This window comes from Protopterus annectens, chromosome 4.part1 (assembly GCF_019279795.1).
Source record: "Protopterus annectens isolate FY-2018-M chromosome 4.part1, PAN1.0, whole genome shotgun sequence".
NCBI classification, from domain to species: domain Eukaryota; kingdom Metazoa; phylum Chordata; order Ceratodontiformes; family Protopteridae; genus Protopterus; species Protopterus annectens.
In genome coordinates this window covers 478655631-478675094 of record NC_056734.1, presented here as the reverse complement: position 1 = coordinate 478675094, position 19464 = coordinate 478655631, and the positions used below count along the sequence as shown (strand labels likewise).

General features: G+C 40.5%; 1 protein-coding gene across 1 annotated transcript in view; it reads right to left on the bottom strand.

The window, feature by feature from the left end:
• Nucleotides 1–19464, bottom strand: part of TFRC (transferrin receptor) — a 661121-nt gene that overhangs the window by 533231 nt on the left and 108426 nt on the right. Inside the window, exon 9 of the mRNA XM_044070291.1 lies at nucleotides 15075–15214. Coding sequence (XP_043926226.1) covers nucleotides 15075–15214 — 140 coding nt within the window. The remainder of the gene's footprint in view (nucleotides 1–15074; nucleotides 15215–19464) is intronic.

The window sequence follows — 19464 nt, the reverse complement described above, 5'->3', positions numbered from 1 at the left end:
TTCAAAGGTCCAACAACAAAAAAAAAAAAGTGTTTAAGGGAAGTTGTGCACACTGAGGGATGCCCGTGGGACAAATTACCTTTAACAGGAGCTGGGCCTTGCACTTAATAGCAAGAGAGCTAAAGCTCTCTCAAATAGAGCAACCAGAGTAAATGCTCCAGATTGAGGCAATGAACATGTGAGGTGTGCATCCTGAGGAGGCAGTTTTGGCCCACAGAAGCACCTTTTAAACCCCTTGCCCATCTTTACCACACAAAAAATAGCGGCCAAAATCAAAGCTTTAGTTAAATCAAATAACTAAAGCCAAATCTTGTAATATCGAAACTGGAAAACCATTTCAACCTAGGGTAACACTTCCCTTGGCCACATCAAAAAAACTTTAGACCCGAAATCGGTTTCATCCACAACCCCCCTGATGTGGGGGGGCTGTGCCCCTCACCCCAACTGAATATACCAACTCAGATCTCTCCACACTGGAGAGAAGAGCATACTCCACTCAACGGCCAAGGGAAGCCCTTCCCTGGGTTGAACTGGCCATTCGACATTTTACAATTTCAATATTACAAGACTGAGCTTATTCGATTAAAGATTCGATCTTGCGATAAAGATCCAAAAAACACACAGCAGTAAATAACCTAAGACATGAGGAAAATGATGGGAATGGTACAGGAGAAAAATGGATCTAGGGTACCCAATTAGTAAACTACCTTGCACGCTCTCAAACACTACCTAAAGCTAACAGGAAATTACTAAACACCAAGTTTAGAGAAAGGCAAAAGAAATCTCACCAAGTACCAGAGAAACGAAATACCAAGTAGAGCCAAGGGTCAAGTTACAGGCCACGAATGGTGGCAAACTAGATCTGGAATGGAGCAGCAGGGAATTATGGGTAAGGAAGGCAGTGCCAAGACTAGCTCAAGGCTTTAGAATTGGCTGGTGTCAGATCCGAAGCCCCCCAGTTTGAACTAGACTGAGCAGACATCAGATCAGTGCATTACTGTAGCAGTAGAACCTATCAAGTAGTTAACATACATATCTAGCTAGATGAAATTATAACAATGGATTTCAAACTGTTCATCCTTGGAGCATCTGAATACAATGTCCCCTTTGCTGCCTGGGAATGTTATGGCATTTGTTTAAAAAAAAAAAAAGGCTTTACTCAGGGCAATGAGTTAAATGAAAGCAATATGCATACATAATCAGTGGTGCAACTACAAATACAAGTGAATAAATCACAGAATAAAACACAATAAACTGACATTGATGCATTCAAAAGTCTGACCCAGAATTCTATATTTTGTGCCAATATAATTAGACTTCAGACAGTAGGTAGCATCACAAAATGAGAACAGGGGACATACAGGATATGCTTTATGGGTGCAAGATGTCCTAGGCTAAAATCCAGGATGGTTCCAGTACAGCCAGGAACCAGACAACAGGAAAATCCATTCGCGAATGGACTTAAACAGCTGCATCCATTAAAGCTCTGAAGGGTCAGAGCTAAACACCTTCCTGAATCGCTAAACCAGCCAACAGCCTCCAGGGTAACTTCAGCGTGCAGAAAAGGCCAGTCAAGGTAGAGTATCCAACTCCACATTGATGGGAGATTCAGCTCAATACAGATTCAGAGGGAGCTTCTCATTTTATGAAGACCACCAGAAACCACAGGAAATTCTAAAAAGGGACACTTTCTAGAAATCTTTCAGAAGCACTGAGATCATACAATTTCAACAAAACTAGTACTTTTCTTTGACAAGCCCTCAAATGAAAACAGACTAAGTTTAGATTTGTTGGAATTTGGGTTTACATGTGCATGACTGTCACTTCTACAATTAGTTTCTATTACAGCACAGAAAGATGACTAGTGTCGCGTCCATTTCAGCTCCCAGTGGGTTGAAAATTTTGAACATATTCCTTGCCCACGAATGTTTTTTTAGGGAGCTTTTGTAGGGAGCTCAGGTGCCTTCTTAAATCCAAGGGATATGTTGCAAGTGAATGAAATGCCCATGTGCATCTGTGTACGTGTCTTGAGGGATTGCAACCTCATCTTAGGTTAGCAAGGCCACAACAGGCACCATCTCCAGTGTGAACCTGAGGGACCACAAATGGAAAACTGCAACTAGATGCTGCTTGTATATCATGGTTATGAGTCAATCTAGGGTTTTGTTCCCATTTGGGAATGGCGCAGGAAGGCTTTTCCTCCCTGGCAAAATGTTTGCTTATTTTAAATTTAACATTAAAATTTATTTTATCTGCAAAGATTGGATTCACTACGACCCAGTCATCCACAGAAAAGGTTTTCTCCTGCAAGGACTCCACTGAAATTAGCAACACCTTGGTAAACCCCATGAAAACCAAACAAACCTTTCAATTGTGCTGCGAGCTGAAAAATCTTGTATGCAGACCAAACTCACCGGTGTCAGAATGTGTCCATGTCTTACAACACTGATCTGGACATTACCCGAGGATCACCGTTCAAAATATGGCATATTTATTTTGCACTTCCAGTCCAAAGCCCAAGATGGGGCAGAAGTCCTCATCCTTCTGAAGTATGACTATACAAACAATTTACCCTTCTGCAAAGGAGTGCAGCTTCTATGGTCCCCTTAAGTAGGGCCAATCACTGCCTCAGACGTTAACTGGAGATAACTAGGTCTAAGCACAACACCTTCAAGAAGCAAATTAAGAGCTCTGGGTGCGGTCTATAACAGCCAAGTCAAGAATGCCCTAGTCCTAGATCATTCTTCAGAAAGAGGCAAACTGAAAACCTCCAAAGACAGCCCACAATTAAAATCAAATTTACTACTGCTGAGCTGCAGAAGTCGATTGGGCACCTTAGCAGCCCTGTCAAATAAGGCATTCTATGTTCAGAGGCTTATAGAACTCTTCAGCCTGGAAGAAATAAAGGGGCCAAAAAAGGATCACTAGCAATCAAATGTTAGGAAGGCCTACTTCAACAGGTCATCCCCAGGTCCTTGGGAGAGGAGGCTAAATAAGGTAATCTATAAACTTTTCCAAGGAGGAATGCTTCAGCCTCTTTCAAGGGGCAATAATCGTAGACAGGCCATCCAAGCAAAAACATGTCTGGGCCTACTGATCTATCCCACTGTACGAGTGCAGTATTTTAGGTGGCCAAATGGTGATCCTGCAAACTATCACCTTAAGACCCAACTAGACATTATCTAGTGCCGGACTCGCAACTAAGGCTGAAAAATGGGTAAAGGGCAAACACACAAGATCCACTCTGGCAGAGAACACACTCGCAACTAAGGCTGAAAGATGGGTAAAGGGCAAACATACACAAGATCCACTCTGGCAGAGAACACACTTCAGCCTTTGCTCTATTTGCTGACAGGCAATATATGCCTTCTAGTCTCAGGGTCTTATGGACAAGGAAATCACTGTAGAACCCTCTCAAAAATGTGCAAGGACTGACCACTCAACTGTAATAGTAACAGCAGTACAATCTGTGTTCCTGGCTTCATACATGGCATTTCAATTGGGTAGAAGTTTTTTTCTCAAGGCTCATTCGCTGGATAGGTGGGAGTGTGGGATGGGGTTCTTATCCTCCTTGTACATTAGGGTTATGTCCTCCAACTCCTTGATGGAAACGGTCAAACTCTTTCCAGATAATAAAAGGGAAGGGTGCTAGACAGGATCCACCCTTTAAAGGACAACCGCGCCCTCAGACTCAAAAAACATTAATTTCATCATGGTTTGATGTTTCCTACATTTTAATAGCACTCAGACTATTTTGAGCTTTTTAGATATTTTTAGATGCAATTTCTGACTGACCACATGGGGTCTGGCATATTGAAAAAATTCAGACTGTTTACACTGCCTCAAATAATGCATTCTCCAAAAAATTGCATCAGATCTGCCACGTTTTGCCTTAAGCTGCTGTCACTTCATTGACTTAACAGGCATTCACTGCAGTCTTAAAATCCCCTACTTTTGGTTAAAATGTTATCCTTTTTCAATGACCACTAAAAACACAAGCAGTGCAAATGCTACAGAACAGAACTGAAAGGTGCATTTTCTAGCCCTTTCATCTTAGAAATGCTAAATTGCTTTCTTTTGTGAAGGCTGAAATCTAGTTCAAGGAATCTCCCCTCCCACTTCACACCTACCTTCCCTAGCTGTCAGAGAGCCAAGGGTAATTTGACCCATTATCTGCATGTGATTGACAGCTCGTCACAGCAGGTGACCAGAGTAATGTACTGTTTGCTTGTCAGCCTTTTCCTCCTTACACTGGGAGACTTTTTTTGTTGCACTACTCCTGTCAAATTTAAAACCAAGCTACATAGCACTGGCAATAATCCCTGCTTTGCAAAACAGTCTGCCACTTATTTTCCCTTCCTGTTTAAATAGCTAACAAATGATGCACTATAAACTTGAAATATTTTAGACTTGCATGACAGCACTCACATGCTTTTTTGAGTCAATATTTAAAAAAAATATGGTAGTGCATACATAACACGCAGACACACGCACGCACACACTGCTTTACTTCTACAATGATTTAGATTTTTACATTTTATAGCAGTGTACTAACCAAGCAGAGAAATCTGGTTCAAAAGCAAGGATAAATTGATCCTGAAATACCTATGAACCTCAGCGCAAGAAATTAGGACAAAGCCATACATAGAAGTGGGACAAAGGCACAAATGGAAAAGCGCAGTCTGGGTCTGAACTGTCTGCAAACAGCTACAGTTAACTTTGAGTATGTGTCTACCTGTTTGAGCCAATATTCATTTTCCCCTGGACACACCCACACACCCACACACCCACACACCCACCTTTCTCTTATTCCCTTCTGTTAGCAAATAGTATCCGCCATAACTCAAGCATTAAACATAACTGGGGAAATATAAACCCTGGATCAAAATGAAAATAAGTAGGCTAAGCTAAAAATGCAGCTGTGAAAGGGAAGCATGTGGCACCCTTACAAACAGAAAAAGATTAACTCCACTAATGTGCAATTAAAAACTTGGGAGGACACAATATCAGGGCTAGGGAGGCATAGAAACAGGGACAAATTACATTTAGGATACACTATTAAGAAGTAATGAGACTTACCTTACTTATGAAGTAGCAAAACGCTGGTGAAGAAGTGCTTCACATGAATAGAGTCGACCAGATTTGCTAACACAGAAAAGGAGTTCCACACAGCACCTAGTCCATTTATTAGGTTAACAGTGGGCTGGGAAAGGCGGTGTTGACATCACAATGTGGGAGGATCACAGGGATTCTGTACAGCATGCAAATAAGGCAGTGTTTACATCACTTTGGGGGAGGAAACCTCCCAGGATCTTCAGCAAGAGCTATGGCAGATGTGACATCATTATTTAAGAGACGACTAGACAGTTTTCATCTTGGTTTTAAAACTGAAAGTCAAACAGTATGGAAAAGTATGAAGCCTAAGCAGTAAAAGAGAATAGTGGATTTTTTTTTAAAGCTGCGGTTATGTTTTTTTGAGGCTGTATCACATAACAGGATTTTAGGGAGACATCAGGTAGAGATATTTGATTTGATATCCCATTGTTTTCCTTTAAGGTGGCAGCCATCTGATAAATGTCAAAATAAAATGCACAGAAAGGCACGAGTAGTAGCTCCTAATTTGACAAGTATACAGACTTCCCCTTATACATTTGGGAGAATCTAGCAATGGGAAAAATACCTTATTGGTGGGCCTACAGTTGAATTATCCTTTTCAGTCCAGCTCATCATTTCTGATCAAACTCTCATTCTTAAACATCATGCAGACTACTTCCTGCTATGTGCACAGTTCAGATATTTGCATAGATACTAGTCGGTGAGTATTTGCCACATATGATCCCAAATTACTGGATCCATCCAAGGGTTAATATGCCTATCCTATCAAAAGCTACAATATGCATGTACTTCCCATGCTATGTGGGATGGAAGCACAAGATGAAATACTGCCATGAATGTGCTAGGCATGGGAGGGGAATGGGAAGCCGCTTCTGACAAGCCTTCCTATTTAAATATGGCAGTAGTCCAAAGTAACTACAGGAAGGGGTGGTAGCAGTGTCCTTTTTACAGCCTTTAGAAAGGAACACATTTTGAAGCCAAGAAACCAAGGGAAGACTCCCTCCTAGTTTTAACATTTTAAGAGCTTGCTTATACCCAACATATGGACCTCTGGAACTGTACTGTATGAAATGAGGTGTGCGAACTCAATGCATGGAGTTTGACAAAATACAGAGCTCCAATAACTCCATATCCAGATGGACCTGGTTCTTAATCCATATCTATCTATATATATATATATATATATATATATATATATATATATATATATATATATATATATATATATATATATATATATATATATATATATATATATATCTATATATATATCTATATATATATATATCTATGCATGCATGTACAGACACCATTCAATTCATCAACAGAATGGCTTGAAATGTCATCTGTGTACTGCTTCAAAGGCACAGTACACTGAAATATTCATTTAGCACAATACAGCAAGGATTTGGATTAAATCTATGCAGTTTGGCAGTCCAACAGATGTAAAAAGCTGTGGGGGTAGAGTTGCCTCCTTGCAAAAAGGTCCTTTGACAATTCACAGGTTATGGTGTGGGGTATACTTCATTTGACATTTACTACTAGGAAAGTCCGACAAGAGTGGAAACCCACTTTCAGGAGCAGCCTGTGGAAAGCTCCAAGTTACAAAGCATTTTAAAAACAATTTTACAATATTCAAAAATAAAAAATCTACAGTATTCTTTACCAGTGTTTTCATACTGCAAGGTATATGATAATTTAAAATTCAGATAAATTTTACAGTTTGTAGAGAAATTACAGGTAATTTAGTCCAATACAAATTGCAATATGAAGTGAGGGGGAAGACATGCTTATGGTAAATTTAGACAAAAAAGTCAGGGAAAAGGATTAGACAGCAGTAAGGAAGTGAGTGAAGGGAGATTAAGGAGGTATAAGGAATGAAGTTACCTGTTCACATTAGGAATCTAGTTTATCCTGTTTTTGAGCAAGAACAGAGCAGGCATTTAACCAAAAAGTCTTTGAGGGGGTTTGAAAAACAGGGAGGGTATATACCTGATGGATATAGGTAAGGAGTCCTTAGCAAGAGTACAGACCATGTTTAGCAGATTTGCTAGGTTTGTAGACGTTTTTGGTCACTGGATCTCAATGACAGACTAGGAACATAGTAGAATTAGTGCTGGACAGGCAGATGTATGCAGGTTAATTTTATAGGTGGCAAGGTGTGTATGTTAGTTGATTGGCAGTTCTAACCAATTTAGGCTTTTCAGTAATGCCCCTTTTCAGGGCCCACCACTGTGTATGTGCGGCAGATTGAACAATGCTGTAACAGTTGCTAAAATTCATTTTTGTGAAGCCTGGAGGGTTAGTAAGGTTGGAGCGCCATAGCAATGTCACTATGGAAAGCGACAGCATAAATGGCAGTTTGCAGTTAGTTGTGGGTACAGTTATTTTGCCTGCAAGTACAATCACCTGTCTTCAATAATTCAATAAACACATGCATACCAGAACATAAGCTGTGCAGCCTGCATCACATACAAGCTTTTTTAAAACGTGCCAGTTGCTGAAGCTTGGCACCATGGCTCGTCTTCCGGGGATAAATGCACCTCGGACAAATAGTTTATCACTAACGAATTGGTGCCAAGCCACTTCTATCCCCAAAAAGATAAAGCTTAAAAAAATTGGTCAATGGCAAACAGTGTAAGACAGCCATAATCCATAATGTACTTTTTTGTGCACACTGCGGTATACATGGTGTGCACCTGGCTACACCTACATTCACTCAGTAAACCAAGCTATTAAAGTACAACTACTGCAGCAGTAACAGCACATTTGCCTTCACTGCATCTACAAATCAAGTCCCATTTCCAGATAGACAATCCCTGCATGGGGTCATCCCTTGTCATGCCACAAATCGATAAGCTAGGTTATAAACAGAAAAGGCACCCACTTCTGACAGGGTCGGGTGAGATGGTTGCCACCACAAGTCACATGCCACAAAGACAAAGCAAAGATCTGTGCCTCTCCCAAAAAAATTAGTCTCCTTGTCTAGCCTTGTGCTGTTTTGAGAGGCAAGGAGTCAGTACTGTTATCCGTGATCACGGTAGGTCTAGTTATGGCAAATATGCTCACAGCTGAACAATGCTCAGACAAAATTACTGTTGCAGTACAAATATGAAGGAAGACTACTGAAAGGAGATGGAGGAAAATCACACGACCTGCAGGAATGCAGTAGCAAAGCCTATTCTCTCAAATGGAAAGGGATTGTCCAAACTGCCATGTCTGGAAAAGCATGAATTCATGCAGCAGACTCAAACACCTAATGTGGAGATATTCCTTAAAGAAAGGAAGAATACACAAACCTTGATAGGACCTTGTAAAGTTTGTCACAGTGCTTGATCAGGACAGAAAGTTTGTTCCAGAGAAGGTCTAATCATTGCACAATGATCTTGTTTCCATCACAATTTTATTTGGTGTGAACAAAATGGCACTCAAAGAGATCCTCCCAGCAAAAAGCAATGGTCACCAAGAATGTTTTCCAAAACAAACTTCCTGCTGGCTCCAAAGGGCATACAGAAAAGGCACTGTTCTGGCTACCATAAATACACAGCACTCCCTTCGGGAAATGTTTTCACATAGGTCATTCCTACGAGAGTAGACAAGCCCCTTGAATGATAGAGGAAAGGCATTTGTCCAACAAGGTCAAGAAAGATTTTCTGAAGAGAAGGCAGCGTCATTTTGTATCAAAGGGAAAGTCTAGTCCACTTTAACAAACAGGATTTGCTCATTAGGCTTTCAAGCTTCTACAGTCCTCAAGGTATGAAATAATCCCAATGCAGGATTAAGGTTCTATTTTCCAAACTAAGGTTCATGCATTTTAGGTCTAAGTATCAGAGTACTGCAGTGTTGATACACATGGTTGAAAAAGAAGACCAGAGGACGGCCTCTACTCAGTTCTTTGAGCAGAGAACAAACAGCGACTCTTCTACAATGGCTCCACCAGAATCAGGTTGGTCCAGTCTTGCAGTCTCGGGACTTTGTTTCAGAGGTTAATGCAGAAACCTTGTTCTACAGAACAGAAAGTGCATCTACAGCTAGTGCTTCCTTGTAAGGGTACCTGAACAGTACTCTGGAATCTGTTCTTATAGGAAGCATACAAGCCCCTCTCTAAGGTACTTTTTATGGATTCAGTTCCACTGAAGGGGACTGGGTATAGATACTCAGGAGCACTGCTCCAGGCAGTAATAAAAATGCATGGGTATGATGTTCTGCTTTGATGCCAAATGTATGGCTCTCATGGTCAGACAACACAAGGGATAAAAATAGGTGCCAGCCTTAGTACAATGTACAACTGACTTTGCTGCCCCCCCAACACACCTCAAGCCTTACACCATTTGAATTCTCTGTATGGAGGGTCCCCAGGATTGCAGACACGACAGGAGTTTCCTCATGTCCCTTATTCTGAAGTGGACAAAAATGGAAGCCAAGCAATTTTCAACACCTACATTATAGCAGAGAGCCCAAAGGGCAGCAATGTCAAAGTATTCCAGCCCCTCCCCATCTCATATATTCTGTGCTCCATGTCAACAGTCTTGTAGGGCTAAAGGTAGTGTTTAGTTACCATTAGATACTTGGCTTGCATGGAAAGCTCTACAATTGGTCCCCCCAAGATAGTTTCTTGAAAACAAGGGAAACTTGGAATAAAACTTTTTTGCTCCAAGGAAACTTTTCTAATATCAGTAGAACATTTGAGAGAGGGGTACTGCTAAGAGGTAATAAACTGAAATAGGAAACCTTCCCAATAAAGGAAAAATGGACCAGAATTTGATTCTGTATCCTGCCATTTTAAGCCTAGTCACCCTTAGGTCAGAGGTAAGCCTGAAGCACAATGGTTTGAAGAGGGAGTCTTTCACCTGGATGGTGGGAGTTGGAAGATGAGGAACTGGGAAGGACCCTCTCCCTGAGCTACATGTTTGCCTCTGATGCCTCAACATTTGCATCCCCTTACTAAAGTTGTTTTCAGCACAACTGTTTACACGAAAATTGTGATTACTTATAGGTGAAATTTCTATATCCAAGCAAAAAAAAAAAAAAAAAAAATAAGAGTTTGACAGAGCCCCCCACCCCCATGAAAAGGCAACATGTCTTCACATGTTTAAAAAAGCTGCATTTGGATGTCTAAATAATGGACAAATCCTTATTCTAGCTTACCATCCAGTAACAGCTGTGGGCAGCTGTCCTAGTGCAAGTATATATGGCATCACAGATGCCCTCAACAGCACCCTTACCCAATTAAGTTTGCATGCAATAGTTTTGAAAGGCTATGCTATACAGTTGCAGCCAAGGTCTCTACACACATCTGTATGATGCTAGAGACTAAAACAGCAGATTTATGAACCACCTTGTCAAATCTATGTAGTATGCAGCAGACTTGTAACAAATTACATAGCACAAACCAATCCCAGTAGTTTTAGACAAACAAGCAGACTCCGCTGCATTAATTTACTCGTGGAAAAGCAGTTTACCTGACGGATACAACTGCAGATGCTCCTAGACACTGGGTCAGTTAGACAGGTCCCGACTTGCTGCAATTGTTTATAGTAGTATTTAAGGCTTATAATGCGGCTGGTTGTTGCATCTGTTGCCTACTGTAAATGTGTTGGGTATCAACTCAGGAGACTAAAATTGGTGGTACATTGTTTATATTGATTAGGCACTAGCCTTAAAGGATAAAAGTATGACAAACTACAATCGTTTAGCAACTAATGGGTATGAAAAATGTGACCTACTCTCAGCATCTTGGCCAAACAGCATATGGCTTGCATCTATGACAATAGCTTGACTGAAAGGAGGACCATATTGGAAAAAATACAAATGTTGCACATCATATAAACTGGAGTTAAAATCCAAATCTGTTAATTCTCCTTTTTCAATAAAATAATCGATTCCTGAAGTGAAATGCTCAATTACCCTGAAGATTCAGATTAACTGGTGTAGAGCTTGCACCCCCAAATCCACATAGTACCAGTTTTACCAGTGGTTTCATGGGTAGATTGAACTGAATTTCACTGAAAATAATGAAAACCATTTCACTCCCAATTCATGAACATTCTGTAGTCAGAATCAGGCAGCAGCTAAACTTGCCCCACAAAGAATCCATGTAAAGACCTGCTAGAGACTGGAGCTGTAGTATGAAGAAACATTCTGCTACACTAATGCAATCATACATATATTTTTATATACAAAATTGAGTGCATGTTCAAGTTACTGAAGGGAAAAGGCTAGTATGCAATCAGCTGATTTAAGTTTGCATTTGACAGTGGTACAATAGGAACTAGGGAATCTACGCCTTACCTCACAGTGGGGCAAACTGAGCTGGTATACAATTAGCATGGGCTGTGGATCAGTTGGTGCCATTTGAATCGTCTACATGTGTAGACACGTTACAAAAATATATATATTAAAATGGACAAGTGTTAATCACAGGAATCATGCATGCAGAGGAGTACTAATGGGGGAGGGGGTGGAGGGTGTGTTCTGCCCCGGATGCAAATAGCAAAGGGTGTAGCTGTGTTTTTAAAAGCTTTTCCCGTGTAAAATGCAAACACCTAAATCTAGAGCCAGATCCTTTAAGGGCATTCTTGAAGGAATGCTTTGCCCATTTGCTCCTGTGCATCAACGCACATCTGTTGCATACTCCTTTTCGGTGTTCCACATGGAAATCAAATAAAAGCGAGTGTGCGCATGTGTGTGAACACCCAAGAATGAGTGTGCGCACAAGCTAGCTAGAATACCTCTCAAATCTGGATAAAGCCCGAATGCAGGGACAAGAGGGCCAAAATATGGACAGATTTTAAATATTGCTCTTTTAAACTCAGACCTTTACTAGAACAGGGTTTGCGTTGGCATGCATTTTCTGAACATGAAGTCAAACTCAAATGTATGCAATTGTTTAGAAACTTCAACCTTCCATGATTTACCAGAATGCCACAAATTGTGCGATAGACCAAAAATGAGGCAAAAATCCGGACGTGCTGGACACGCGAGATATGCAAGTTAGTAAATTTCCTCAGGCCCAAACTATGTACCTTGGCTACTAGAAACAAGAGCCTGAATCCTTTACACCATCTACCAAACTAGTAAATGAGTTTTGGTGCATTTCAAGGAATTGTGAGCTTCAAGGGAAGGGGGCTTACTGCTACTTCTGCTGTGTCTTTTCAATATGCATCTGTTTTGTTTAGCAAGTGACCATAGCAAAATTGGTAGCATACTTGCTTTTTGATGCAGAAGGCCACAAGTTCTACTCCCATAGCAAGTAGATGAATTGCTGCACTTGTGTATTCCTTTGTATGAGGTGCCTAGTAAAGAACCTGTTATTGGTTTGCAATCAATTCCCTACTGCATTACCACCAGCTTTTTTTACTGCAACATGAGCAATTTATTCATCAAGGGCAGCGGACACTAAATGTGTAGAGACAAATATAAAGCAGTTTGCTAGCAGCAACCGCTTCATTACAGATCCATTTAATGTGGAATTATTCAGATAATTTACTTCTGCAGAGAATGTATATTGACTGGTATTTGTGGATGTAATAGCAGAAGTTTGAGTGACCTTTTATGGCTGAAGTGTTCTGAAACTCAGTTTTGTCATTACTGGATCATACGTTGTTTCACTGCTTACTGGAAAAATAATCAAATTACTTAAAATACTAAGTGATTCTGCATTACACAGAATATAATTTACTACAATCAGAAAGGTGAATCAGAACACGTGTTTTCACTGTCCTGAAAATGTATGCAATGAGTCCAAGGTTTAAAAACATCCCAAAGGTAAACGATTTGCCAATGGCCAGATACATTTTCTTTGCATGTGGGATTCAATGCAATTTCAAAGTGTTTTCACTGTGAGACTACTTTTAGCAAATGTTTGTGCTACAAAATCTGAAGTTAAATTAAATCCAAATGTTTATTGTAGAAGGAATACAGTATGCTCAGTGAGAGGTTTGAACAGGGTTAACAGCAACTGTGGAGAAACAGCCAAGTAATGGGGTGCTGTGCGTGTGTAGGGTCTGATCTGAAGTAAACGCTTAGTTTCTTCCTCTTGTGTGAATCCATGAGTCCATGTGTGAAAGTGGTACAGGATTGGAAGACCAACTCCAAACAAGACTGCAAGTTTTTTAAAATTAACTGCAGCCTTCTAGTTGTATAGTACAATGCAAGAGATTTTTGTTAAAATTGAACCAGACAAATTAATCACAGCAACTGAATTTTTTTTTTAATGTGATCATAATCAGATTTTTCTTTGAGGGGAAGGGGGTAGTCGTGGCTAGGCTAGTGTGCGCATTAAGTCCACCCTTGAGGTGCATTTGTGTGAACTTTTTTCTGCGGTGTGGCAGTAACTTTGTCCTTTTCATATTTTAATGGTTGGCAAGTGTGCATTTGTTTGAAATAAATTACTTTTTTTTAGGAGAGGGTTGTTAGCTGTGCTACATGAATGTATTCTCTTCATTCTTTCAGCTTAAAAGTATGGTATTAAGGGCTTGATAGTGCACACTGAGAAATAAATTAAATGTTTTTTTCCCCCGAGGGGGGCTAGCTGTGCTACTGATGAAACTGGTGCTCAGTTTAAAGGAAGGCATTAACAGCTGTGCATCTGCATGCAATAAACTGGAATACTGTACGAATACATGTGAAATGGCCCCCAATTTTGGAGAGTTCTTGTACTTGCTTAATATGTTTGGTCTGCAAGTTACTGTCACTTAATATCATCTGCCTTTACATGACTAATGTGCATTTACATGAAGTATGCTGCAATCTTTACTCTCTGGGTGCTGTATTTGTAAACAAAAGTTGAAACTGTTCTAGTTTTTGCAGAATGTCACTACGTTTGCTTCATCTTGATCTGTTCCTACAGAATTTGGGGACAGCTGCTCATGCAAGTTAGCAAATCCAAAACTACTGGGGTCAGTTCTTAGGAATGTGCTGTCAGTCATACTTTCCAAAGGAGACTATGCATATTTGACATGTAGCTTTAGTCCATTATTCTGACAATCATTCTGACACTAGTTATTTGTTTGAGACCAGCCTTACTGTAGGCTGGTTGAGTGTTCTGGGGATTTGATCACCACACCTAGCTTACTCCTTGCAGGCAGTTTCATTTCATGATTACTAAAATGAAAGCAACTGCCAGAGGAGGCGGTGTCATCTCCACGTGGGGGTTAAAAAAAAAATCTGCTCAGAGTGTCAAAGATGCTAGGTACGTTACTCAACATACAGGGGACATAAGTAAATAAAATGATGAACACAAAAGATGGGGGAAAAACACAGCTATGGATTTTCTTTAAAAGGTAAGGTGAGTAAGCATGACGAAGGAGGTGCATGATCCTTCATCTTTAAAACCCTTTAAATACCACTACATAAGACAGATCAGACATGCACACAACACATGCACAACAGCAACTTTACCCCCCCCCCATATCTAACCTGCCACACGTGACATTTGCACAAAATGAATTTGTTTGGCACAATGAAAGTTTAATGAACTGCACCTATATTAATCTACACACCCATTTATACACACATACATTAAGCATGTATTGGGGGGGGGGGCTTCTTTTCTAAGAACATTAGAAAGCCAGGCATTTACCACCAGCTTAAATAAAAATGCCCTTCAGAGAATTAAGACACTTATAAAATTGACAAAGACAGGCTGGCTCAATTTTTTAAAACTAAAATCACCTTGGGTACATTAAGTACATGCCTCCTTTTCATGAAGATCCAATACTACCAATGCCATCTTTTATTTCTAGCACCTCTTAAAAAGACTTACGGTCGTACCTTGGATTGTACAGGGCTGTACCCAAGCTTTCACCAAAATGGGGCTTAAAAAAAAGCAACTGTCACAGTAAATGGTCTTGTCAACTCCAAACCAAGTGATAGACTTCCTGAAGTTCGAGAGATATTAATGTACAAGACCAGTGTTCCTACACTTCACATACCACATAGAAATAAAGGCTCAATACCTGAATAATTTTTTTGCAGCCCTCCGAGAGATGGTTTGAGCTGGAATTTGAGGTAGCCCAGATGATTTCACAGGTGGGAACTGAGTGTGGTTAAATGACGGAAATCCAGGAGTGTAAGGGTCACCAGTTCCCATGTGAACCTAAGCAAAGAAAAACAATCAAGTTATACTTTGCTGCAAAATCATTCAATTTAAGACACTGGCTTCAGAAATTGAGTCGCTTATATTAGAACTGCATGTCGTACACCAGAAAAAAAGGAACTCAAGTGTGTTTAAAGGAGCTCAGTTCCTTCTCACGTTCATTACAGCAATAAAAGCACAAAACACCACCTTGATATACAGAGGTACCAAGCACACAAAGAAAAAACAGGCTAGTTTGGTAGTACTCAAATGTTTGCTAATCTTCAGTGGGAACTCATAGCAGCTGAGCAAACCATTATATTCCTATACAGGTACTTGTATGAGATTGGTTTAGCAGAACTCTGTAGTAGGACACAGGATTTGTGGTCACCAGCTCAGCTGTTTTTCCACTACTCTTTGCCCCCCATGTTTACCCACACCACTTGCCAGCACAAATTTACATTTACCATGCCACACAAAGTTTTACAGCCCCTGCAACAGTACATTTCACCTCCACTCCCTATTCTACTAGCTGAACACATCTACAAAACAGGACAAAAACCAAACATGTCTACACAAGTACATACTTGTCCTGGTTACAACTGCAGTCATTGGACAGTGGGACTGAACATGGGGAAAGTGAAAGTCAAGTATCCATTACCATTACAAGGGTTTCCCCCTCAAATTAAAACTAACCTATGTATGCAGTGGTTAAGTAATTAAAATTCTGCAGTGGGACAAAGGTTGTTGGCAAAAATCCCAGGAGTATTCAGCCTTCTGGAAAGATGCAGCAAGACCAAAAGGTCCAGAAAGCCAAACCCTTAGTGCCAAAAGATGCTAACCTCCAAAACTTGTTTAAAAGTCCAAGTAAAGCAATGGACTAAACCTGCAGCTCAAGGATATATGATGGGGACAATCAAAGCAAAAACAGGATGCTGCACAACCTGAGGGATTGGACTCTGGAAATGAGACAAGACTACGCAATAGTCCTTTTTGAAGGGTTCACTTGACAACTGCTAGCCATTCTCCCCACCAAGAGCAAAACAAGAGTTAAAATGGAGCAACCTTTCATTTAAAAAAAGATACAGAAAACTCTATACTACAAAAAGATTCTCACCTGGCTTTTAACTGCACCTCTGAAGTTGCAGATTAATGTGGAGATGGAGATAAACATACGTTACCAATGAAGGCAAACAGCGCAGCAGGAAAGAATCTTTGTAAAGCAAGGCAACATAAAAGATGCAAGAGTATGAAAGGAATCTGGAAAACATGCTTAAAGCCCTCTTGGATGGTATAGCTTGTACAGGCATCAGGGCACATTTTTCATATATCATAGAGTAATCTCATGTCACAGTGAATGAAAAGTTTGTGTAAATAACTATATGAAAAAAATGACCAGTTTTAAGAAATGGAAGTGTGTAGAGCTTCCAAGCCTAATGTTGGGCAAATGCAGTTAAATGGGATGGTGTGCACTTGCCAAGACCAGGAAAGAACTTTTGCAGATGTATTGCAATACTTGAGCATAAAACAAAATGTTCTACTTTGCAAAAATCTTGCAGTTCACAGATAGCAACATATCATACATAGGATAGCTATTAACAGCAGAATTAGTAATAAAGGAAAATTTTACACAAGACTGAGGTTGTCTGTGAAACATGGTTAAAGAACAAGAACAAATTCCACCAGGGTATAAATGTTTAGAATTGTCAGTTGCAGTAAACAAGAAAATTTAGGTGGAGGTGTTAAAAACAGGGATTGAAGATGTAATCGCAGGTCTCATACCAATACTGTAGACCGTGCAACCGTGACAAAAAAAAAAAAGACAACCCAGGAACATAGCTAGTGTGTGTACAGACAAAGTAAAGCGCTGTGACCTAGATGAATTCATATGGGACAAGAAAGACTGGAATTCTACAGATCAGTAAGGAAATAAAACATGATCAGGAACAATTGCTTCAGATTGCAAAAAACCTACCAGGGAACAAAAAGGAACATACCTACCACTGATGAGCAGTGATTATGGGGTTATAAAGTTAAAAATTGTTGCTAGACAATTATGCCAAACTGAAATCTAAATCAACACAAGGATTAACAGGTTAAGGAAGCAAAACAGTAGCCATGTAAAACTAAATGGAGTGGTGTGACAGTGGAAAAACTGCAGAAGAATCTGGCAAGTTTTCCATACCTGAGACTTGCTTGGCTACAAACATCTGCATTACAAGCTGAAGCTAAGTGAAACTTGCAGTAGTGAATTTTAGTCTTTTGTTAAGTACAAACTTGCAGTTTTAAAAGTACTATATTTTCATCTTTTTCTGCTTCCCAATTGTGTTTCTGAAGTGTGCTGTGTCTGCAGTTAGTTCCCTACCCTCCCTCGCTGTTCCTGTGTTGGTATTACTGTTGGTGGCTCTGGAATTGCCCGCCCCTCCTGTAAACCCATATTAGAACACTCCTCCTGGGTCCATCTCATTTGCTCACCAGAGTACAGTTGGATCATATTCAGAGTAGTGTTCACTCTGCAAAAGATTTCAGGCCAGCCCACTTAGTTCTTCCTTCCCCTCTTCTTGCTTGCCCTCTTCTTGCACTTCAAAAAAAGTACAGTTTTGTACCTACCATAAATGTAGATGTTCGAGGATCTCCATTGCTGCAGTCCTTACATATGGGTATTCCGCTGTCCACAATCGGCCGGAATACCAAAGGGCTAGAACCGGCGTCTTGTCAGGCGCCCGTGACTGACGTCAGTACGTGCCAGTACAAATGCGCATGACCGACGCCATAACCTCAGTCTTTGCCTCAGACGTCAGAATGCAAAAACCACCACCCAAACCCCAACCTAAAAAGAAAAGGGGGGAGGAGGGAGGGAAAATTGGACTGCAGCAATGGAGATCCTCGAACATCTACATTTATGGTAGGTACAAAACTGCACTAAGTTCTTCTCCCATTGCTGCAGTCCTTACATATGGGTAGAATCCCAGAGCAACAGAAAAAAGGGAGGCTGGCCAACTAAATAGCATTAGGGGCTGCTAACATGCCCTGTAAGATTGCAGTGGCAAACCCAGCCCTAGACCTAGAATAAAGAGGTAAATGATAATGCTTTGTAAAGGTATGTACAGAACTCCAAGTAGCTGCCTCTAGAATGTCTTTAGTAGCTACCCCTCAAAAAAGCAGTAGAGGTGGCCGTAGCCCTAGTAGAATGAGGCCTGATCCCAACTGGAACATCCTTTCCATGATGAGAGTAACAAAAAGCAATACAATGGCCAATCCACTTGGAAATAGTCTGTTTCGAGACAGCCTTCCCTCGTGAAGTCAAAGCAAACGAAACAAATTGTTGAGATCTTCTAACTCTTTGGTTCTGCTCAAACAATACCTTAACTGCCTATGTACATCCAAAGAATGCAAAACTTTTTCCCCTTCATTTTGGGGGTTAGCATAAAAAGTAGGCAAATGTATAGATTGGTTCAATGCCACATTAGAAATCACTTTAGGCAGAAAAGTAGGATTAGTACGTAAGGAAACTCTGTCCTTGTGAAAAATCAGAAAAGGTTCCACTGCCATGAGGGCCTGTAATTCAGATACCCTTCTAGCAGAAGTAACAGCCAATAAAAAAGCAGTCTTCCAAGACAACAACTTCAATTCAGCTGTAGCTGCAGGTTCAAAAGGAGGCAGAGTCAGCTTTTCCAAAACAAAATTAAGATCCCAGGTAGGAGTAGGAGCCCTCCGTGGGGTCTTATATTCTTTGCCCCTCTAAGAAACTGTTTAACCAATGGATGTGAAAATAAAGGAGGGTCACAATCATAGTGAGCAGAAATAGCTGCAGCATGCACTTTTACAGAAGAGAAGGACAAACCCTTGTCCAATAAAATAGTCAAATATTGCAATGTACAACTCAAATTAGGCAATTTGACATCAAAGCCTTTAGCTGAACTCCAAAGAAAAAATCTCTTCCATTTACCAGCATAAACTTTGAGTACTAGGACACCTGGCTTCCAAAATAACATCCAAAACTTGAGGAAGCTGAAGGTCCTCCTCTAAAACAGAATGCGCCAGGCAGTCAGGTGTAGGGATTGCACCCTGACATTGAGAAAATGATTGTTTTCCTGAGACAATAAGTGAGGAATCTGTGGTAATGGCCAAGGTGTTCCATGAATTAAGCTCCTCAACAGAGGGTACCAATGCTGACGAGGCCAATCCGGTGCTATAAGGATCATGCAAAGTTTGTCCCTCCTGACTTTCAACAGCACTTTTGGAAGAAGAGGCAAAGGAGGAAAAGCATA